The 25,245-nt window shown below is 38.1% G+C and overlaps 1 protein-coding gene across 8 annotated transcripts in view; it reads left to right on the forward strand.

The window, feature by feature from the left end:
- The window catches only part of GABRB3 (gamma-aminobutyric acid type A receptor subunit beta3), a 228,800-nt gene that overhangs the window by 145,879 nt on the left and 57,676 nt on the right, over positions 1-25,245 (forward strand). For all 8 annotated transcript variants that reach the window (XM_003314571.4, XM_003314570.2, XM_054666874.2 and 5 more), the window contains one exon: positions 5,096-5,316. In XM_003314571.4, the coding sequence (XP_003314619.1) occupies positions 5,096-5,316 (221 nt within the window). The remainder of the gene's footprint in view (positions 1-5,095; positions 5,317-25,245) is intronic.

Genomic DNA, 25,245 nt, shown 5'->3' on the forward strand with positions numbered 1-25,245 from the left:
TGAGGGCTGGAATCCACATCTTCCAAACTCCTCTTGGTGTTGATATTTTGACCTCCTCCTATAAATCATGAATGTTCTTACTGACATCTAGAATGGTGAGTCCTTTCCAGAATGTTTTCAGTTTACTTTGCCCAGATCCGTAAAAAGAATCACTGTCTATGGCAGCTACAGCCTTGTGAAATGTATTTCTTAAATATTTTATAAAACTTGAAAGTCAGTTTCTCCTTGATCTATGGGCTGCAGAATGGATGTTGTGTTAGCAGACATGAAAACAACATTCATCTCTTTGTACATATCCATTAGAGCTCTTGAGTGACCAGGTACATTGAAAATGAGCAGTAACATTTTGAAAGGAATGTTTTTTCTGAGCAGAAGGTCTCAACTGTGGGTTAAAAATATTCAGTTTTGTAAATGTGTTGACACCCAGGTTTTATTGTTGCATTTTTTGAGCATAGGCGGAGTAGATTAGCAGAATTCTTAAGGGCCCTCCCTGGGATTTTCAAAATGGTGGGTGAGCATTGGCTTCAACTTAAAGTCAGCAGCTGCAATTAGCCCCTAACAAGAGAGTCAGCCTGTCCTTTGAAGCTCTGAAGCCAGACATTGACTTCTTCTCTCTTGCTATGAAAGTCCTACATGGCCTCTTCTTCCATTAGAAAAGACTTCTTCCAAAGTCTACACTGAAAACCTGTTGTTTAGTGTAACCACCTTCATCAGTGATTTTAGCAGGATCTTCTGGATAACTTGCTGCAGCTTCTCCATCAGCACTTGCTGCTTCACCTTGCACTTTTATGTTATGGAAATGGCTTCATTGCTTAAACCTCATGAACCAATCTCTCCTATCTTCTAACTTTTCTTCTGCAGCTGCCCTACCTCTTTCAGCCTTCACAGAATTGAAGAGAGCTAGGATTTTACTCCAGATTAAACTTTGACTTAAGGGAACGTTATGGCTGGTTTGATATTCTATCCATATCAGCAGTAAGGCTGTTGGACTTTCTTATCATTCCCCAGAGTAGCACTTTTAATTTCCTACTAAAACTTTTTCTTTGCATTCACAATTGGGCTAACTGGTAGAAAAGGCCTAACTTTAGGCCTATAAAAATCTTTTGCACATCAATCATTTGACCTGCCTCCCTCACTAAGCTTAATCATTTCTGGTTTTTCATTTACCATGAGAGATGGGTGACTCTTCCTTTCACTTGAACCCTTAGAGGCCGTTGGAGGGCTACTAACTGGCCTAATGTTGATATTGTTGTGTCTGAGGGAATAGGGAGGCCCAAGGAGAGGGAGAGATACAGGGTTAAGGGTCAGTTGGTAGATCAGTCAGAGGACACACAACATTTGTACGATGTTTGCCATCTTATATGGGTGCTATTCCTGGTGCCCCAGAGCGATAATAATAGTAATATCAAATATCACTGATTATAGGTCACCATAACCAATATAAAAATAATGAAATACTAAGATTGAAATCTTGTGAAAATTACCAAAATATGACCCAGAGACATGAAGTGAGCATATGCTGTTGGAAAAACAGTGTTGTTCAACTTACATGCTCAATGCTGGGTTGCCACAAACCTTCAATTTGTTAAAAATGCAGTATCTGTGAAGCACAGTAAAGTAAGGCAGGCGTGTATCTAATGATACAGATAGTCTCTTGTGCAGCCTGGGGGTCTGGCAAAAGAGGGAACGTTAGCAACTCAACTGGTGGAGGACGCGGGCTGCTTCTGTAAACGATATCAACAGTCTGTCTCATTTGGTGTCCACTGCTACCTCCCCAACCCCTTGTCAGCCAGCAGGAACCATAGCAACAGGGATCCACCCTGCCCCAGAGTGGCCAGCTTGGCTGTTCTTTGAGAAGCTCCACCCTTCCCAGTCATTTCTTATTTTTGTACCCAGACATCGCCTGAGTCCACCTCGAGCATTAAGGTTAAAGAACAAAGGCTTAATTTCCATTTCATGTTCTGTGAGGAATCCAGTGTCCCCTCTGCTCCCCACAGCCAATATTCCTTTAATCCTTGGAGCTTTTAAAGTCTCAAAGTATCTCAAAGACCCAAACTGAGAGGCGCTGCTGGTGGTGCGGAGAGCGACACAGTCCAAAATAAGACGCGGAGCCCGAGCTGTCAGGCTGTGAGTGACAGCCGGGCTCCCAGGGCTGACTGACAAGTTCTCTCCCTTCTTGTGGCAAGCCATGTGCGAGCCCATCCGGAGGGACTCTGAGAAGGGCGCTAGACATCGCGACTCAGGCGTAAGCTTGCAGGGTTAGGAGTAAAGAAAGAAACAAGTGAAACTTCTATTTCAATACGAGTGTAACATGGAGGGTGATAGTAGAGAAACTCTGTGGTCACCACCACTAACACATCCTCCTTTTGTCGTGAAACCACAGCTTTGCACGCCTCAGTTCCAGTGCACCGCCCACACCAGCGAAAGGTAATGGTGATGAAGGGGCGGAATATGCCCTGGGAAGGTGCATTCTCATCCTGATGTTCTGCATCAGCCCAGTGTCCGAGAACCTTTCAGGCCTTTGCTTTACCCACCACTCAGCACTGTCCACTCCTCGGAGGCCTCTGCACACCATCCCTTCTACCCCTTGAACTCACCATTGCTACGCTAGTTTTCCTCACAGGCGGCTTTGTGTTTTAAACTGGAGGTTTTATTATTATTTAGGTCAGGCAAGGCCGACAGATCAGGAGACAACTGCCATTGAGAGGAGAGTGTGTTCCTTCCAGTTCCGGAGCAGCAGGGTGCCACACCATGCCATGGGGGCTGCTCAGGGAGTGCCAGGGTGGGTCAGGCAGCAGAGGGAGGGGAAATGCCTTTATTGTGGTTGCTGGGAAGGAATGGGTGACACGGGGTGTGCAGGCTCAGAATTGGCTGATTTAAATAATTTCAGGCCCGTGGGGCACAGGGGCTGTCTTTAGTTGTCCATTACCTGGACCTGGGGCAGTTTAAGCGGGTGATAGGGACCCCAGAATGTGCAAGCTCAGTAAAAGAGGTGATTGGAGTCTAAGCCGCTGAAATCTATGCCCTATGAATTTATGGCATAATAGGTATAAAAAATAAAAGACCTCTGGACTGTAAAAACAAACAAACAAAAGAGATGGTTGGGGTGTGGGTTCTGGATTGGTTGGTTTGCATGTGAAAAGTACACTCCTAGGAGAGTTGCTAGCCGTCTCTAGGAATTAGCCAGCCCTGGAAGGGGCCCTCCTCCAAGGTCCACAGGGTCGCAGATCAAAGCATCAGAATACAGAAATAAAAGACACGGTTAATACTCTTGGTCATGGCTCTCTGCTCCATGGAAACTATCAGTGGCTTTCATTGGCTGCGAAGGTGGCATTCTAGTTTCCACCTTGTGGTCACTGCCCTGGGGTCTAGCCTGACTCATCGCTCTGCTCTCTTTTCCCCATAAACCCAGCATTCCAGCAAAACTGCACTCCACAGGCTTTTCCATCAGGCCCTTAAGAGCAACACTCCATGTGTTTTTTGATGTGCTGTACCTGCTGTCTACCTAGCCGAGGGTTATCTTTAGTGTCACCTGCTCTGTGAGAATCTTTAATTGGTGGTGGTGGTGAGGGCCCCCATAGGTTATTACTAGGCACAGAGCTGTGCCCACAAAAGTGTCTGGAAAAAAAAATGCCTGCTTCTTTTCATCTGCTTAAATGCTGCCTCTCCTTTAACTTGAAGACAAGGCCTCTCCAATGACTGTCCAGCCCATTTGGACTTTCTTGCCTTTCCTTCCACTCTTAATTTTTATGGGACTCAAAGCTTAAAAACGTATTTTGTTTACAGTGATATAGTACAAGCTGGTTTTGTTTCCCCTTCTTGTGGCAAGCACCTGAAGACAAATCGATGTCCTCTATCAGTCCCTAAGCCTCTATATTCCAACACTATTGAGAGCAGCAATAAACAGCCATCAGTTTAGCAACACCGTGAATTGCCCTGCAAGAAGCAAAAAGAATACTGGAGGGGTTGTCAGGAGGCCTGTGTCGAGACTGGATTCTTCAACCGATTTGCTCTCCATCTCTCGCTGTCCACAAGTGAGGATGTTTGCAGACATGATCTTAAAGTGTGTGAACTCAGAAAGCTGCTTTTGCAGAATGGCAGCGATTTTTTCCCCTCCGTGGTTGGATAATTTACCTCCTAACCTTTGATGTTTTCAGCTTGTATCTTTCCACAGAAGGGTGCAAAATGTCCTGTGAATATCACCAGATTTTTAGACTTGGTCATTCTAGAACTGAGTAGTGATTGTCCCCAACAAAAAGAGAATTTCTTTTGTTCCCCCATGTCTAGCCTCTGATTTGTCTTTTTTTTCCACTTTGTTCTCGATAAACTAACTGCTTTGGCAAAACGAAAGCAGAACCATCACGTAGATATTTGGTAATTTTGTGGGCAAGCCTGTGGACAACACCATGGCCCTGTCTGTCTCCCACCTCCCATATCCTGCTTGGACCTCAGGTTCCCATTTTCCTCAGGTGAATATGTCATCATCTCCGGGTGATTTTATGGTCCAGTTAATGTAGAAATGGCCACAGCAAGCTGGAGGAAAAAGGAAATACAATAGGTAGGGCATGGAGACCTCCCACAGTCCCTTGTGTCTCCAGAGGATGTTTATGGAAGGTTTGTATTTATAGCCCTCATGGAGGGCAGAACCAGAGGAAAGTGGCTCAAATTGCAGAGAGAGAGTTTGTAGATAGAGCTCATCTGTTGTAGGTGGTTAAAGCACCTGTCTGCCTGGTGGGAAAGAGAACATCCATGGGAACAATCTAGTTCCCCGCCAGCAACCTGATTTTACGATGACTTTTTCCCGTTTATTTCTATGCTGTTATCTGTTAAATGCCAGTTTGTCTAGTCTGCTTCTTAACCTAAGTAAAACAGAGGACATCTATACGTGACACACACAGACTCATGTACCTATTAAAACTGGTATTTGCATTCACAAGAAAGCAGCCATTGCTTCCCATCCTGCATAAAAATGGCATCCGTTTCTCCTGGTTATTCACTGTAGAGCCTAGATTGCAACCTGAATTTGGCTGGTCGTGGAGGAAATACACCTGTGGCTGAGTACAAACTAACTTTCTTTCTTTTCTTTTCCCCCCAGGATTATACCTTAACCATGTATTTTCAACAATATTGGAGAGATAAAAGGCTCGCCTATTCTGGGATCCCTCTCAACCTCACGCTTGACAATCGAGTGGCTGACCAGCTATGGGTGCCCGACACATATTTCTTAAATGACAAAAAGTCATTTGTGCATGGAGTGACAGTGAAAAACCGCATGATCCGTCTTCACCCTGATGGGACAGTGCTGTATGGGCTCAGGTCTGTGTGCTTCTTCAGGACCAATTTTGCTGTTGCATGGTGCATGGGTGTTGAATATCTCACTTGAGATGATTATTGTAAGTGAGGCAATGACCTCAGATAAATTAGGAAGCATCTATGAAGCACTAAAGCTTTGCAGAAAAAAAATCTCATAACCATAAAATTTGGGGCATTACTGTTACTGTAAGTAGTCATCAAGCAGTTGAAAAACAGCCACCTTTGGATCAATTGTATATAATTGGATTGCCATGTCTAAGAACACAGATTCCCTCAGGATGGATTTTCCATATCATAGCCACAGAGGCCTGTAATTAATATCGCCCTGACACTGCAGTGGCTTCAGTGAAGTTTTTTTCAAAGCTGTCTGCACAGTTGAAAAAAAATGTCTGTTGCGCAGATTGTAGGGTTTACTCTCTACGGAGCTTTATTGAGGTAGTGCCACGAATATTTATGGGAATGACTAAGTGAGAGGTTTCCTGATGAGAAACATCTCTCTCCAGCTCTCATAATATAATCACTCAAATCAGGAAACCAGGCTGCCTTCCTGAGTCCCAGTGAGGAGGCCCTGGGCTTCCCTGGTTGCCCTGGAAACCGCCAGGCCTTTCCATAGAGCTCCATCCCAGCTGGTCGTCAATTATTTTGAATATCACCTTGCTAAATGGTGCTCTTAAAAACCTTCTGTCTCTTGCATAGATTTTTGCCTGATTTTTGGGTTGTTTTATTTAGAACAGTATTTTGTGTGTAGGTGTCTGTTTCTTGCTCTCCTGGCCTAAAAGTGCCCTTGAGACCCTCTAGCAGTGGCTCTCAGTGTTGAGTGGGACACATGTGGATAGCTTGGAGAAAAGATGTATCTGAAAGTGTTGTGAGCCCAGAGTCTTTGAACTAAGACTTTAACAGCTATAAGCGAAATCATAACAGTATATATTTAAATCCACATCCCTGGGACTTTCATGCCTCAAGACGGGTAGAGTGAATGATTTAACATAGCCTCAAATAGAACATGTGAGTGACTTTCTCAGAACCGCAGTACAGAGAGCAGAATTTGGGATTTTAGCAAAATCAGATGTTTTTAGTGGTAAGTGGCACATGTCAACCAAGCCATGGTGTTCCTTTAAAAAGAGTCTAGCCTGGAGTTTCTTTGGGAGGTTTTCAGCATTTTATGTTTTTGCCTAAAAATGAAACCTGTGGTTGTAAAGCTCCGGAGGTTCAGGTTCTGATAAGTGCATTAGCTATACAAAAGACTATTCAGAAGTCCTGGGAATGTAGAATGAGGAGCCATTTACCTGCCCCCACACCCAAAAAACTAAAGTGAAAGAAGCTGATATGTGTGTGTAAATGCATGTGAGTTTGTGTGTGTGGGTGTGTGTTGAGTTTTGGGTGTGTGCGGTATGTGATGTGTGTGGTGTATACTTTGTGTGTGTGTGGTGTGTGTTGGGTTTGTGTGTGTGGTATGTGTTGTGTTGGTGTGCATTGTGGATGTGTGTTTTGTGTGGTAATGTGTGTGTTATAGGTGTGTGCACATATGTGTGTGATGGGGAAGAGCAAAAAGAAGCAAATATCAACAAAAATTAATCTAGGAATTTTTGGCTTTTTAAACAAAACATGCTATTTCAGTTTTCTCCACTTTTATTTTTGCATTCTTTATTTTTTATTTATTTATTTTTATTATTATTATACTTTAAGTTTTAGGGTACATGTGCACAATGTGCACGTTAGTTACATATGTATACATGTGCCATGCTGGTGTGCTGCACCCACTAACTCGTCATCTAGCATTAGGTATATCTCCCAATGCTATCCCTCCCGCCTCCCCCCACCCCACAACAGTCCCCAGAGTGTGATGTTCCCCTTCCTGTGTCCACGTGTTCTCATTGTTCAATTCCCACCTGTGATTAAGAATATGCGGTGTTTGGTTTTTTGTTCTTGTGATAGTTTACTGAGAATGATGATTTCCAGTTTCATCCATGTCCCTACAAAGGACATGAACTCATCATTTTTTATGGCTGCATAGTATTCCAAGGTGTATATGTGCCACATTTTCTTAATCCAGTCTATCATTGTTGGACATTTGGGTTGGTTCCAAGTCTTGGCTATTGTGAATAGTGCCGCAATAAACATACGTGTGCATGTGTCTTTATAGCAGCATGATTTATAGTCCTTTGGGTATATACCCAGTAATGGGATGGCTGGGTCAAATGGTATTTCTAGTTCTAGATCCCTGAGGAATCGCCACACTGACTTCCACAATGGTTGAACTAGTTTACAGTCCCACCAACAGTGTAAAAGTGTTCCTATTTCTCCACATCCTCTCCAGCACCTGTTGTTTCCTGACTTTTTAATGATTGCCATTCTAACTGGTGTGAGATGATATCTCATTGTGGTTTTGATTTGCATTTCTCTGATGGCCAGTGATGGTGAGCATTTTTTCATGTGTTTTTTGGCTGCATAAATGTCTTCTTTTGAGAAGTGTCTGTTCATGTCCTTTGTCCACTTTTTGATGGGGTTGTTTGTTTTTTTCTTGTAAATTTGTTTGAGTTCATTGTGGATTCTGGATATTAGCCCTTTGTCAGATGAGTAGGTTGCGAAAATTTTCTCCCATTTTGTAGGTTGCCTGTTCACTCTGATGGTAGTTTTTTTTGCTGTGCAGAAGCTCTTTAGTTTAATGAGATCCCATTTGCCAATTTTGGCTTTTGTTGCCATTGCTTTTGGTGTTTTAGACATGAAGTCCTTGCCCATGCCTATGTCCTGAATGGTAATGCCTAGGTTTTCTTCTAGGGTTTTTATGGTTTTTAGGTCTAACATTTAAGTCTTTAATCCATCTTGAATTGATTTTTGTATAAGGTGTAAGGAAGGGATCCAGTTCAGCTTTCTACATATGGCTAGCCAGTTTTCCCAGCACCATTTATTAAATAGGGAATCCTTTCCCCATTGCTTGTTTTTCTCAGGTTTGTCAAAGATCAGATAGTTGTAGATATGTGGCGTTATTTCTGAGGGCTCTGTTCTGTTCCATTGATCTATATCTCTGTTTTGGTACCAGTACCATGCTGTTTTGGTTACTGTAGCCTTGTAGTATAGTTTGAAGTCAGGTAGTGTGATGCCTCCAGCTTTGTTCTTTTGGCTTAGGATTGACTTGGCGATGCGGGCTCTTTTTTGGTTCCATATGAACTTTAAAGTAGTTTTTTCCAATTCTGTGAAGAAAGTCATTGGTAGCTTGATGGGGATGGCATTGAATCTATAAATTACCTTGGGCAGTATGGCCATTTTCGTGATATTGATTCTTCCTACCCATGAGCTTGGAGTGTTCTTCCATTTCTTTGTATCCTCTTTTATTTCCTTGAGCAGTGGTTTGTAGTTCTCCTTGAAGAGGTCCTTCACGTCCCTTGTAAGTTGGATTCCTAGGTGTTTTATTCTCTTTGAAGCAATTGTGAATGGGAGTTCACTCATAATTTGGCTCTCTGTTTGTCTGTTATTGGTGTATAAGAATGCTTGTGATTTTTGTACATTGATTTTGTATCCTGAGACTTTGCTGAAGTTGCTTATCAGCTTAAGGAGATTTTGGGCTGAGACAATGGGGTTTTCTAGATATACAATCATGTCGTCTGCAAACAGGGACAAGTTAACTTCCCTTTTCCTAATTGAATACCCTTTATTTCCTTCTCCTGCCTAATTGCCCTGGCCAGCACTTCCAACACTATGTTGAATAGGAGTGGTGAGAGAGGGCATCCCTGTCTTGTGCCAGTTTTCAAAGGGAATGCTTCCAGTTTTTGCCCATTCAGTATGACATTGGCTGTGGGTTTGTGATAGATAGCTCTTATTATTTTGAGATACGTCCCATCAATACCTAATTTATTGAGAGTTTTTAGCATGAAGGGTTGTTGAATTTTGTCAAAGGGCTTTTCTGCATCTATTGAGATAATCATGTGGTTTTTGTCTTTGGTTCTGTTTATATGCTGGATTACATTTATTGATTTGCGTATATTGAACCAGCCTTGCATCCCAGGGATGAAGCCCACTTTATCATGTTGGATAAGCTTTTTGATGTGCTGCTGGATTCGGTTTGCCAGTATTTTATTGAGGATTTTTGCATCAATGTTCATCAAGGGTATTGGTCTAAAATTCTCTTTTTTGGTTGTGTCTCTGCCTGGCTTTGGTATCAGGATGATGCTGGTCTCATAAAATGAGTTAGGGAGGATTCCCTCTTTTTCTATTGATTGGAATAGTTTCAGAAGGAATGGTACCAGTTCCTCCTTGTACCTCTGGTAGAATTCGGCTGTGAATCCATCTGGTCTTGGACTCTTTTTGGTTGGTAAGCTATTGATTATTGCCACAATTTCAGCTCCTGTTATTGGTCTATTCAGAGATTCAACTTCTTCCTGGTTTAGTCTTGGGAGAGTGTATGTGTTGATGGATAAATTCCTCGACACATACACTCTTTGTTTTTTTTTTTTTACCAGAAGTAGAGTATGTCAGTCTGTCTCTGTATGTCTTTGTTAAAAGCAAAGAGTTTCAACTCTGTTAAAATAGAATTATGTAATACATAAAAAAGCTCTGTAATAAATTCCACAACTCTTTGAAAATGTTGGATTTTAGGTAAGAGTAAGATCAACCAAGAAAATAAAGATTGCTTGGTCTGTAAGTTCATATGTAAATGTTAAATAATAATGTAATAATAAGCCATGGGAAACCTTTAGTAGTAAACTAATATAATAACCTAAAAAAGCATTAGTCAAATTTATATCCATCATGCCTCTCAAACAGCCTCTTAAATCAATAAATGGATTTTTAAGTAAGTAGCTGGTTTTTTTTTTTCAAGTGTAGTATAGGTATACTCCTTGGCTCTTTATTTAGAGCATCATATTTTTGAAACACTTCTTCAGAGTTATATGGACCTGGATAAGCTGTCATGAAGAAAATCTCCAAAGTGCAGACTGACCACCACATTCTTCATGTGTTTAGCAGCTAAACTTACATCATCTGCTCATTAGAAATTCGCTATTCTAGAAATTTCTGCCTTGATATTTAAAAAACATGTAGCTCTAGAGATTGATTTGAACTACTGGACAAAAGAGCAAATTAATAAGTCTCAACCCTGATCATTAAACTCATATATGCATATTCTTTGCTATCCTATATAAACTTCAGTACCATTTATATATTTTACATGTGACTTTTGATAAAAAACAAGGTGTGAGTGCTCACATGGATCAGCCACCCTCCATCCTCTCCTTGGCCCCAAGGCCCACCTTCCCTCCCGTGTCTTTTTACTGTTGCACTGGCTGGATGGTGACATGGCAGGCCCGGAGTGGGCCAGTGTGTGTAACCCAACAATGCATTGCATCCTTTTGGTAAGTAGGTACTATGGCCCTGGCCTGGAGGAGGTCTGGCACAGCTGAGAACACTGAAGTTAAATTCCCCATGGTGGAAGGTTTGCAGAGAGCTGGGGTTGTTCCTGCTGTTCCTGCTTATAATGTACTGCTGGGGAAGGTCCTGCCCAGCAGAGATTGCTTTCCTACTGATTATGTGCTTGAAATACTGGTTGGACTGGCTGTATCACTGAGACCTTCAGACTGAATTTCTCTCACCCCTGGACACTGGGATTGGCTCTCACCTTGTCTATCCAGCAGTAGCCTACACTGGTAGGTCAGTGACCACTTAGCTCCTCTAGGCTTCTTTTGTTATTCATGCCCAGCCATTATGGGAACAGCATCAGTGGGCTTTTGCTTTATCTAGGCTAGATGAAGACCTTTGGCTGTAGATGAGCTGTCCGTGACGTAGGTTTGTACGTCAACTCAGCCTTATTCTGGGAAATCATTAATCCTTAACTCTGATGACTCTGCAAAAGTAGTCACTGACCACTCACGCAGATGCTTGAGAGTGATCACATTCTTGTAGTGATAAAAGGTTGTTTTAAATCATGAGCCATTTTTCCCATGACTCTTGTAGCCCCTTGAGCTTGAAACTTGGGGTAACACTAGCTTGCTCTTCTTACCAGCTTGAGCTCAGCTGAATACGACGGTGAACTGAGATCCCTGCACCAGCTTGTCAGCATGTGATGGGAGAGAATGCTCTGGACAGGGTATGCATGCCATCCTAAAATAAAACATAAATCCTTGACAATTTCCTTTGGACAGTCAAACCATTTAAGGAACTAGGAAGATCTTGGCTGACTAAGAGACTAGTCCTTTGTCCTGTCCCAGTCACAGCTTTTCTGTTTTCTTTGACGCTGCACTGAAGTTTTCTTCTATTTGTAAAAAGGCAGAGTTATCATCCCTTTTCCTAACTTTCTTTTTCAGTCTCTTGGCCCTCGGATGTCACTGAATGTCTCACCTTGCATCATTAAGCATACTTTGTAATGTGGTCTTTTCTTCATGCCATACATGTTGTATCTGATGCTATGAGTTGGCGAGGGGGAGTTCACAAAATAGTATTCAGTTTGCTCCAAAAAGCACCTGGGAATCTGAGGCTGAGTCATCAAAGCAACATAATCCATATTTTGCCTGAGAAGTGTATTGCAAAACCTGTTGGACAGTACATTATAAAGTTCCCACTTGTGGCTAAAAATTGCTTTAAGTTGGCAAAATTGCCATTTCTATACTTAAAGATTGAAAGCAATATTAAAATGAAGCTAGAACTTATATCAGAAGATTCAAATTAAGTCATCGAATTCGTTTGACTAGCATCTTATTCTGAAACTGTTTTATACGGTGGTTCTGTTAAAATACTTTTCTCCTCAGAAAAGTTGTCAACTCACAGAGGTATTAGGTCTCGTGTGATTTTTATGCAGCCGTCCCTAACTCCCAAACCCTTGTTTTGTCACCATCTCCCAAATTATGCAACTAAAAAGCATATTGATAAATTTCTTACCAGATGGGATTATGCCAATTTACACTCCTACCAGCAATAAAGTATATATTAGCTTTAGGATTGTGATGCCTGCTTTGGAATTTATTATTACTCAGGCTACTGCAAGTAATCTATCCATTTTCTTCATCTCTCAAAGCTGGTGAAGATTGCCTGACTCACTTTAAATTCTGGCTTATACACTTCTCTGCTCCCCACCCCCAGCATGTTTTATCCTTCCCCTCCTTATAAGGACTCTTCTCACCTTCTCTGCAAACTCTCCCCTCACTTGGATTTAATGAGGTTACTTCAAACTTTAGTTGGAAACACAGAAACTTCATCTTTGCATTACAAAGAGCCCACCTGAGCTATCTGTTGGCTCATTCTTTGCCTCCCCTATCAAAATGGGGAGCAGCTCGGCATCCTGACCATTTCCAAAATGAGCTTCACCTTGGCACCCTGTCACTACTGGAGGACTTGGCTCCTGCAGTCCTGACCTTGCCCTTTCTGCTACTTTCCTCCTCCCTCATCATGCTTCCAGTACACACACTTTCCTTCTGCTCTTCAGAAACATCAGGCATGCCCCTGTCCTAGGGCCTTTGCACATGCCCTTGCTGTATATGGCTACACTGTGTCTAGATGGTTATGTATTGAGCATCATTAGAAGGTAATTAGGTAACTAAGGATTGCTCAGCTGTCACACTGATAGGGAGAGCCCTTCTCTGATCATTCATTCACTTTCTATTACATTACCTTTCTGGGTTGTTATCATAGCACTTATCCAGAGCTAACATTATCTTGTCAGTTTATTGCATTTCTTACTTATTGACTCACTATTCCCATCCATGATGACGGGGAAGCCACTGTGAGAATATAAACTCTTTGAGAAAAGAATGGTTTCTGTCTTGTTCATTATTCCATCCCCAAATTCTAGAGTAGTGCTTCATGGGAAAAAAAAGTATGGCATGAGAGTTAACTTTGAATTCCATTTAGCCTTTCCATAGTACTTATATTTTCATAGTTTCCATTTAGGTGTTCAATCCCTTGGAATTTATCTTGGTGTAGGATGTGATGTAGCTATCCACATTTTTGTTTCCTTCCTTCCTTCCTTCTTTCTTTTTCTTTCTTTCCTTCTTTCTTTCTTTTGAGATGGAGTCTCGCTCTGTTGCCCAGGCTGGAGTACAGTGGCGTGATCTCGGCTCACCACAACCTCCACCTCCCAGGTTCAAGCAATTCTCCTGCCTCAGCCTCCCGAGTAGCTGGGACTACAGGTGTGCGCTACCATGTCTGACTAATTTTTGTATTTTTAGTAGAGATGGGGTTTCACTACGTTGACCAGGCTGCTCTCGAACTCCTGACCCCGTGATCCGCCCGCCTCAGCCTCCCAAAGTGCTGGGATTACAGGCATGAGCCACTGCACCCAGCCTGTTTGTTTCTTTTGAGACAGGGTCTTGCTCTGTTGCTCAGGCTGGAGTACAGTGGCACAATCATGGTTCACTGTTACTTCCAACTCCCAGGCTCTAATGATCCTCCTGCCTCAGCCTCCTGAGTAGCTGTGACTGAAGGTGCAGGCCCCCACAACCAGCTTTTCTTTTTTTTTTTTTTGTGAAGATGGGGTTTTATTATGTTGCCCAGACTGGTCTCAAACTTCTAGCTTCAAGCAGTCCTCCAGCCTTGGACTCCCAAAATGCTGGGATTATAGGCATGAGCCACCATGCCATGTCCAATTTTTTGTTCTTACATGCTTAGCTATTTGTCCTAATAGTTACCAGTTTATTCTTCCACATTAACTTTAGAATCATTTATTTTATCAAATTCCCAAAAGTATAGCTTGTGTTGTTTGTTGAAATTATGCACACGTAGCACTACTTTGGCAAGAGCAAAAGATATACTATATTCAATGTTTCTTGCGTGAACATGGCATGTCCGCATTCATGTCTTTGTTTATGGCTTTTAGTAAAGTTTTGTCATTTACTCCACTGACTGCTAAACATTCCATTTTTAACTTAACATTTCTTGCTAAACTTACTCCACTTTTTGAAAGTGTGATGCTCTTAGAAGTGGAATCATTGCTCCATTATTTTTCTAGCTGGCTTTCCCCGGTATGTGGGAAGGCTCATGGTCAATTTGTATATAACTACCTTTAAGTATGCATCTATCAAAAATTATATCTAGTCAGTCTGATGTTTCATTATTTTCAACAGTTTAATCCTGATTATTTTAGTCTTACAATCATATTGCTTATAATGATGATTTTTAATCTTCATTTTCAATTGTTTTTATTCCTATTTCTGTTTTATTGTATTTCCACCTTCCAGAATAATGATAACCAGTGATAAAAGTGTTAATATCAGCACATTTTTCATTGCAATGGGTGCTTCTTGTGGCCCACCATGAAGGATGAGCTGCACTTTTAGTTTAATGTAACTATTCCTTATTCTTTTACTTCCATTGTTTTTTGTTCCTGATATATAAATTAGTATCTTTAAGTCCACCAACACCACTATGCATTTTGTGCAATTTAGAAATTACTTCAGGCATGTGACTAGTAAGCATGTTAGTGCTAATACTATCTATGCAGAGGAGCAAGTACAGTGTGAAATAAAGGAATGCGAACATTTATGTGAAATGTGTATTCATGCTAAATCTGTCTTTAGGCTTAACTCTATTAAAAAGGAATTGTCAAACTGCCAATGTATTTCATTACAATATTTCTTATTTACTTTCATCAACGCTAAGAGCTTTAACTATGACCGATGTTAATTAAACCAACTTCTCCAATTTTCTATCTCATTTTAAAACAATTATTATCTAAACTTTTTCAACTTTCTAGTTCCTCTGCATGTGCATGAAGATAGACATACAGAGAAACAAACAAACAAAAATTACGTATGCCTTACACAGACATGCTTGGACTTTCTGTTTTTTCATGCATTTTCTGTTTTTTAAGTAACCAGTCATTTTACTTTAGGACAAAAATTTAGCATAGGCCATAATTTGAAACAACTTTTAGATCAAATCTGAATTAGACAAAAGTTATTCTTTTATTCAATAAGTACACATCTTCTTTGGCATATTTTATATACAAAATTATTCACTGCAGTTCTTATTCTTAATAATATTAAATTTTGTGAAAACATAAGAAGCAAGAAATCCTGAACTGCCTATCAAATGTTAGCATTTTATATATGAGAACCATTCTATAATTTATAGAAATGTTTCCTCATAATTTTTATTTGACTAGAAATGACCCAGACATCCAATGAACATGAAAAGAATTTTAAGGTTTTAAATTACACAAAAAGTTCACCTACAATGATTTATTCTATTTACATTTACTCAAGCCTTTCATTTTTTAAAGAGTTTATCTAGATTAATTCTGAGAACTGAGATATTATACAAAACTAGTTATCATTTCCAGTTACTTCCTTGTTCGCCATTTTTTAAAATAGTCTGTGAATATCAGGTGTTCACCTATGTAAGAACCTTAAGGTTAAATACATGGGTATTTTTGCCAATAACTCAGAAGATTCGGCTGTTTTCATTAAATCAACAAGCCTAAATTAGTCATTTCTCAAACAATGTCACATAAACAAAGATCATTTTGTTTTGGCTGAGTTATAATTTTATAACCTTCTGTGCTAAATCCTGACACCTCAAAATATCTAGCAGAGACAAATATAAAACCCAGACAAAAATGTATGCTGACAATTCTGAAGACATTGCTATTTTCATCTTTTACTTTGGAACTCTAGCAATGAGATAGCAATACAAACCCACGAGTTTATGAACAGGTTTACATGCTTAAAATTTGTTCTGATAGGTAATCCAGTGAAGGCTGTGAACCACAGTTTTAGGTAAAGCAGTTTCTAGTTAGGCTCCAGAGATCACTGGGGCCAAAAAGTACTACAGAAGATCATCACATAACTCCATCCCACTTTCCCATTTAACAGCAAAATGAGGTCCATAGGGAGCCCAAACTTCTCCAGATTCTAAAGAATACTGGGGTCAAACAGTATTATAAAAGAATATCAGCTTATCAAATTCTGATTTCCCATTACTATGTTGATACATACACAATCAACCACCAAAACACAATCCGCCTGCTGCAACAACCAACACATTTATGATCACGGAACCAAAATCTGTTACTGAAATACCAGGAGTTTGGTCTAGGTCTGGCTACAAGCCACACAGAAAGCCAATCACTGAGATGAGTGTTGGCAAGGAACAAGGCTTTCTCCGGGTGCTTCAGCTGAGGACATGGGAGATCAGTCTCAAATCCATCTCTTCAACCAACAAAAATTAGGGGTTTATATGCAGTTTTTGCTATTACTTTTAATGGCAAAAACCACAATTACTTTTGCACCAACCTAATATATTAGCAGGGAAAAAAAATCTGTATATGGGAAAACAGTAATTAGGGAGGGATAAGGAAGAGGAGTTGGTCAACAGGAAGCAGATCAGGCAATCATGATGTGTGAAGGGTCTGGCCTCTCATTGTCCAGATGTGGTGAGCCAGTATGTTTCAGTTCCTTGATACCGTCTGCAGGACCTGATGGTTGGTTTCCAGAGAAAAGAACTCAGGTAAGACAAAAGTAAGTTTTTCCAGTTTGAAGATGGGGAGGGTCAATTTCTATGGTTACTCAAAAGAAACTGTAAACAACAGTTCTATGGGACAATTGGGTCAGTTTCAGAATAATTAAATCAAGTGAGTTAACGTATTTATCTAGCTAGCTAATATTTGAACTAAACTTTTTTTATGGTAAGCACATTTCAAATTTATTCTCTCAGCAACTTTGAAATGTATAAAACTCTATTATTAACTATATTCACCATGCTCTTCAATAGAACTTAAAAATAACATATTCTTCCTGCCTAACAGATTTTTTAAAAATAATATGGGAAGTCCTTTATTTTATTATGTGACACTATATAGCAGCTGCCTAACCACACAATGTAGACATGAATAGGGAAGATGGCTCAGAAATAGCAGTACTAGTGACTCAAGTAGTTAGCTTTATACAATAAAAGGAATGAGTTTTGACTGACTTATGAGAGTTTTAAAATGCGTTTTATATTGAGTAGATTTGTTTCATGTTTTCTTAAAAGAATTATTGTATTGAACCAAAAATAAACTAGATATAGTTTGTTCACATAATGAATCTACGTTCGAAGACATGCTTACAGATTACCATTTGATAATCATTGCCCCATTCCCCCCATCCTCCATTCTCTGTAACCACTGTTCTGTTCTCTGCGTATATGAGTTCAACTGTAGATCCCACAAACAAGTGAGAATATGTGGTATTTCTTTCTGTGACTGGCGTAATTCACTTAGTGTAATGTTCTCCAATTCCATCAGTGTTGTCCCAACTGACAAAATTTTTTTCTTTATTAATACTGAATAGTATTCCATTGTGTGTGTGTGTGTGTGTGTGTGTGTACGTGTGTGTGTGTATCATTAAAAAAACAATTTATCTGTTGATGGACACTTAGGTTGATTCCATAACTTGGCTGCTGTTAATAGTGCTTCAGTGAACTTGGGAGTGCTGACATCCCTTCAGCAAATTTATTTCAAATCTTTTGGGTAAATACCCAACAGTTGGATTGCTGTAGCATATGGTAATTCTATTTTAAGTTTTTTGAGTTTTCCATAATGTTTTCCATAATGACTGCACTAATTTGCCTTCCTACCAACAGTGTACAAGGGTTCCCTATTTTCCACATCCTTGCCAACACTTATCTTTCATCTTTTTGATACTAGTCATTCTGACAGGTATTAGATGTTATCTCATTGTAGTTTCAATTTGTGTTTCCCTAATGATTAGTGATGTTGAACTTCTTTTCATATGTCTTGTTGGCCATTTGCATGTCTTCTTTTGAGAAATGTCTCTTTAGGTCCCTTCTCCATTTTTTAAATTGAGGTTTTTTTTGTTTTCTTGCTGTTGAGTTGTTTGACTTCCTTAAATATTTTGGATATTAACCCGTTAATGGATGGATTGCTTGCACATATGTCTTCCAATCTGTTGGTTGTCTTTATATAGTATTCATTGTTTTTGGTGCAGAAGCTTTTTAGTTTGATGTAGTCTCATTTGTCCTATTTTTGCATTTGTTGCATCAAATCAAATTTTAAAAATCATTACCCAGCCTAATGTCATGTAGTTTTCCCCCTATGTTTTCTTTTAGTAATTTAACAGTTCCTAGTTACATTTAAGTTTTAATCAATTTTGAGTTGATTTCTGTATATGGTGTGAGATAAGGGTCCAATTTCATTCTTCTGAATGTGGATATTTAATTTTCCCAACATCATTTATGGAAGAGATTATTCTTTTCCCATTGCATATTCTTGGCACTTTTGTCAAAAATCAATTGAAAGTAAATGAATGGGTTTATTCTGGGCTCTCTAGTCTATTTCATTGGCTGATGTGTCTTTTTTTTTTTTTTTTTTTTGCCAGTACCATGCTGTTTTAATTACTATAGCTTTGTAGTATAGTTTGAAATAAGGTAGTGTGATACCTCCAGCTTTGCTCCTTTTGCTATGATTGCCTTAGCTATTTTGGGTTTTTTGTTTTGGTTCCATATGAATTTTGTAATTTTTGTTTCTATGGAAAACTACATCAGAATTTTGATAGGGGTTACAATGAAACTATAGATCATTTTGAGTAATGTGGACATTTTAATAATAGTAATCCTTCTAATACAGATATATTTCATTTGTATCTTTTTTATTTTTTTTTTATGAATGCTATAGTTTGCAGTGTACAGATCTTTCATTTCCTTGGTTAAATTTATTCCTAAGTATTTTATTTTATTTTATTTTATTTGAAACTATTGTAAATGGGATTGTTCCCTTGATTATTTTTTTCAGATAGTTTAGTGTTAATTTGTAGAAACACTACTATTAATGTTTTTTGTAAGTTGTTTTTATATCCCGTAACTTAACTGTTTTGTTTTGTTTGTTTGGCGAGTGTTTTTTTTAGACAGGATCTCCCTTTGTCACCCAGGCTGGAATGCAGTGGGGCAGTTATAGTTCACTGTAACCTCAAACTCCTGGGCACACAGGATCTGCCCACCTCAGGCTCCATAGTAGCCATCACTAAAGGTGTGTGCCACCACACCTGGCTAACTTAAAAAGACTTTTTGTAGAGATGGGCCTTGTTATGTTGCTCAGGTTACTCTAGAATTTCTGGTCTTTAACAATCCTCTTGCCACATTGATTTTACTTTTAAATTAGTTATATCAGTTCTTTGGTGGAGTCTGTAGATATACATAGATAAAAGTAAAACTTAAGCTGAATTAAATGTAAGAGAGTTTAATTGAGCAATGAACAATTTGTGAATCAGGCAGCCCCTAGAATCATAGTAGATTCACAGAGACTCCAGGGGTGCCTCGTGGTCAGAACAAATTTATAGACAAAAAAGGTAAAGTGAGGTAGGGGAATCAGAAGTGAGGTACAGAAACAGCGAGATTGGTTACAGCTCGGCGTTTGCCTTTTTTGAATGCAGTTTGAACATTCAGTAGTCTTTGAGTGGTTGAAGTATGGCCGCGGGGATTGGCCAACACTCAGCCATTGTTAGAGGTGCATACTATTAAGTTAGGTTTTCAATTTTGTGTGACTATTAAGCTAGGTTACAGTTCATCCAGAAGGACTCGAATATAGAAGTGTAGAGTCCTTCTCAGGCCATATTTAGTTTGCTTTAACCATATCTATCTATCTATAGATCTATCTATCTATAGATCTATCTATCTATCTATAGATCTATCTATCTATAGATCTATCTATCTATCTATAGATCTATCTATCTATAGATCTATCTATCTATCTATAGATCTATCTATCTATAGATCTATCTATCTATCTATAGATCTATCTATCTATAGATCTATCTATCTATCTATAGATCTATCTATCTATAGATCTATCTATCTATCTATAGATCTATCTATCTATAGATCTATCTATCTATAGATCTATCTATCTATAGATCTATCTATCTATAGATCTATCTATCTATAGATCTATCTATCTATAGATATATCTATCTATCTATAGATATATCTATAGATCTATCTATCTATCTATAGATCTATCTATAGATATATCTATCTATAGATCTATCTATAGATAGATCTATCTATAGATCTATCTATAGATATATCTATCTATAGATCTATCTATAGATAGATCTATCTATAGATCTATCTATAGATATATCTATCTATAGATCTATCTATAGATAGATCTATCTATAGATCTATCTATAGATAGATCTATCTATAGATCTATCTATCTATAGATCTATAGATAGATCTATCTATAGATAGATCTATCTATCTATAGATAGATCTATCTATAGATAGATCTATCTATCTATAGATATATCTATCTATCTATCTATAGATATATCTATCTATAGATATATCTATCTATAGATAGACAGATATGTATGATATGTATGATAGATATATATGATTACGTTGACAATTTACCTCTTCTTACTTGTTCTTTTCCGATTTGCATGCCTTTTCTTTCTTTCTTTTGCCTAATTGCTCTAGCAAGGACTTCTATTATTGTGTTGAATTAAAGTGCTAAAAGTAGGCATAGCTTTCTTGCTCAATATCTTAGAGAAAAGGTTTCAACATTTTACCATTGAGTATAATGTTAACTATGGGCTTATCATATATAGCTTTATCGTGTCGGAGTATATTTCTTCTATTCCTAATTTGTTGAGAATATTTTTTCAATTTTTTCAATTTTTAATTTTTGTGGGTACATAGTAGATGTCTATATTCATGGGATACATGAGATATTTTGGTCCCGGCATGCAGTACATAATAATCACATCATGGAATATTGGGTATGCATTCCCCTAAGCATTTACTCTTTGTGTTACAAACAATCCAATAATACTCTTTTAGTCATGTTTAAATATACAATTCAATTATCCTTGACTATAGTCCCCCTGTTGTGCTATCAAATATTAAGTCTTATTCTATTTTTTTGTACCCATTAACCATCCCCACCTAATATGGTTTTGATCTGTGCCCCTGTCCACATCTCATGTTGAATTGTAATCTCCAGTGTTGGAGGAGGGGCCTGGTGGGAGGTGATTGGATTGCCGGGCTGATTTCCCCCTTGCTGTTCTCATGATAGTGAGTTCTCAAGAGACCTGGTTGTTTAAAAGTGTGTGGGACCTTCCCATTTGCTCTCTCTTCCCCATGTTCTGACCATGTAAGACGTGCCTCCTTCGTATTCGACTTCCGCTGTGTTGTGTTTCCTGAGACCTCCCTAGCAATATTTCCTGTACAGCCTGTGGAACTGTGTGCCAATTAAACCTCTTTTCTTTATAAATTACCCAGTCTCAGGTAGTTCTTTATAGCAATGCAAGAACTGACTAATACACCACCTGTTCTCTGTCTCCCTGTACCCCCACTACACTTACCATCCTTCTAGTCTCTATCTCCATGAGTTCAATTGTTTTGATATTTAGATCTCACAAATAAGTGAGAATATGTGATGTTTGTCTTTCTATGCCTGGCTTATTTCAATTAACATGATGACCTCCAGTTTCATCCATGTTGTTGCAAATGACAGAATCTCATTCATTTTTATGACTTGGACTTATACACAAGTACTCCATTGTGTGTAAGTACAACATTTTCTTTATCCATTCATCTGTTGATGAAAACTTAGGTTGCCTCCAAATCTTGGCTGTTGTGAACTGGGCTTCAACAAACATGGAAATGCAGATAATTCTTCAGTATACTGATTTTTCACCTGTTGGGTGTATACCGAGCAGTGGGATTCCTGGATCATATAGTAGATCTATTTTTAGTTTTTTGAGGCACCTCCAAATTTTTCTTCATGGTGGTTGTACTAACATGCATCCCCACCAATAGTATTTGAGGTTCCCTTTTCTCTACATCCTTGCCAGCAGTTGTTATTGAATGACTTTTGGATAAAAGTTATTTTAACTGGGGTGAGATGGTATCTCATTGTAGTTTTGATTTGCATTTCTCTGATGATCAGTGATGTTGAGATTCCTTTTGTATACCTGTTTGCCATTTGAATGTCTTCTTTTGAGAAATGTCTATTCAACTCTTTGTCATGTTTTAATTAATGACACTTTGTTCTATAGAGTTGTTTGAGCACCTTATACATGCTGGCTATTATTCTCTTATCAAATGGGTAGTTTGCAAATATTTTCTCCTGTTTTGTGGCTTATTCTGTTACTTTGTTGATTGTTTCCTTTGCTGTGCAGAAGCTTTTTAACTTGATGTGATCCCATTTGTCCCTTTTTGCTTTGTTTACCTGGCTTGTGGGGTGTCACTCAATATTTTCTTTTTCCCAGACCAATGTCCTGGAGAGTTTCTCCAGTGTTGTCCTTTAGCAGTTTCGTAGTATCAGGTCTTGTATTTAAGTGTTTAATGCATTTTGATTTGATTTTTGTATAAGGTGCGAGATAGGGGTCAAGTTTCGTTCTTCTGCATCTGGTTATCCAGTTTTCCCAGGACCATACATTGAAGAGACTGCCTCTTTTCCAGTGTATATCATGGCAGCTTTGTCAAAAATGAGTTTACTGTAGATGTATAGATTTATTTCTGGGTTCTGTATTCTATTCTGTTGGTCTGTATGTCTGTTTTTTTGCCAGTACTATTCTGTTTTAATTACTCTAGCTCTATATTATAAAGTCAGGTAATATGATTTCTCCAATTTTGTTCCTTTTGCTTAGGATAGCGTGGGCTATTCTGAGCTTCTTATGATTCCATATAAATTTTAGGATTGTTTTTTCTATTTCTGTGAAGAATGTCATTGGTATTTCAATAGAGATTACATTGAATCTGTAGATTGCTTTGGGTAATATGGACATTTTAACAATAATGATTCTTCCAATCCATGAACATGGAATACCTTTTCATTGTTTTGTGTCCTCTTCAATTTATTTTATCAATGTTTTATAATTTTCATTGCAGAGATCTTTCATTTATTTGATTAAGGTAATTCATAGGTATTTAATTTTATTCGTGGCTATTGTTAATGGGATTTTTAAAATTTCTTTTTTAGATTGTTCACTGTTGCCATATAGAAGTGCTACTTGTTTAGTATGTTGATTTTGTATCCTGCAACTTTACTGAATTTAGCAGTAAACAAATAGTTTTTTCATGGAGTCTCAAGGTTTTCCAATTATAAGATTATACCATCTGCAAACAAGGATAATTTGACTTCTTCCTTTCTAATTTGGTTGTCTTTTATTTTTCTCTTGTTTGATTTCTGTAGCTAGGACTTACAGTACTATGTTGAACACCAGTGGTGAAAGTGAGATTCCTTATCATGTTCCAGATCTAAGAGGAGAGGCTTTCAGTTTTTCCCCATTCAGTATGATACTAACTTAGGGCTTGATATATCAGGCTTTTCTTATGTTCAGGTATGTTCCTTCTATCTTAGTTTTTTTAGTGCTTTTTTATCATGAAGGGATGTTGAATTTTATGCAATGATTTTTTAGCATCAGTGGAAATGATGATATAGTTTTTGTCCTTCGTTCTGTTGACACAGTGTGTCACATTGATTAATTTGCATATGTTGAACCATCCTTGCATCTCTGGAATAAATACCATTTGGTCTTGATAAATGATTGTTTTAACATATTCTTGAATTTCGTTTCCTAGTATTTTGTTGAATATTTTTGCATCAATATTCATTAGAAATATTGGCCTGTAGTTATTTTTTGTTTGTTTTATTTTTTGTTTTTGTATATATTTTTCTGGTTTTGGTATCAGGGTGATACTGGCTTCAGAGAATGAGTCTGGAAGTATTTCCTTCTTTATTTTTTGGAACAGTTTGAGTAGGATTTACATTAGTTCTTCTTTCAACGTTTGGTAGAATTCAGCAGTGAAGCCATTGGGTCCCAGGCTTTTCTTTACTGAGAGACTTTTTATTGTGACTTCAATCTTGTTACCTGTTATTCATCTGTTAGGTTTTGGATTTCTTCGTGGTTCAATCTTGGTAGGTTGTGTCTAGAAATTTATCAATTTCTTTTAGATTTTTCAGTTTATTGGTAAATAGTTGCTTATAGTAGCCACTGATGATCCTTTGAATTTCTGCAACATCAGTTGTAATGTCTCCTTTTTCATCTCTGATTTTATTTATTTTCATCTTCCCTCTCTTTTTTTGTAGTTAGTCTGGCTAAAGGTTTGTCAATTTTGTTTCTCTTTTAAAAAAACTTTTAGTTTCATTGAACTTTTGTATTGCTTTCTTCATTTCAAATTCATTTAGTTCTGCTCTGATCTTTATTATTTCTTTTCTTCTATTAATTTGGGGTTTTGTTTGCTCTTGCTTTTCTAGTAAAGATACATCAGTGGAAATGGTTATTTAGTTGAAGTTTTTCTTTTTTGATGTAGACACTTACAGCTATAAATTTCCCTTTTAGTACTTACTGCTTTTGCTATATACCATAGGTTTTGGTATGTTGTGTTCCCATTATTGTTTGTTTCAAGACATTTTTCAGTTTCTTTCTTAATTTCTTCATTGACCCGCTGGTCATTCAGGAACATATTGTTCAATTTCTATGTGCTTATATAGATGCCAAAATTCCTCTTATTATTGATTCGTAGTTTTATTCTGTTGTGGTCACAGAAGATGCTTGGTATTATTTCAGTTTCTTTCAACGTTTTAAACTTGGTTTGTGACCCTAACATATGATCTATCCCTAAGAATGATCCATGTGCTGAGAAGAAAAATGTGTATTCTGTAGTCATTGAATGAAATGTTCTATAAATATTTATTAAATCCATCTTTGTTCTATAGTACAGATTAAGTCTTATGTTTCTTTGTTGATCTTCTATCAGGGAGATTTGTCCAATGCTGAACATGGCTTGTTGAAGTCTTTAGTCATTTCTGTAAGGACGCCTATCTCTCTCTTTGGCTCTTATAATATTTGTTTATGCATCTGGATGCTCCAGTATTGGGTTCATATATGTTTGCAATCATTAGTTTCTCTTGATAAGTTGACCCCTTTATTATTATATAGTGACCTTCTTTGTCTCTTCTTATATGTTTTGTCTAGGAATATAATTTGTTTGATATAT

Source organism: Pan troglodytes, chromosome 16, assembly GCF_028858775.2.
Source record: "Pan troglodytes isolate AG18354 chromosome 16, NHGRI_mPanTro3-v2.0_pri, whole genome shotgun sequence".
Lineage (NCBI taxonomy): Eukaryota > Metazoa > Chordata > Mammalia > Primates > Hominidae > Pan > Pan troglodytes.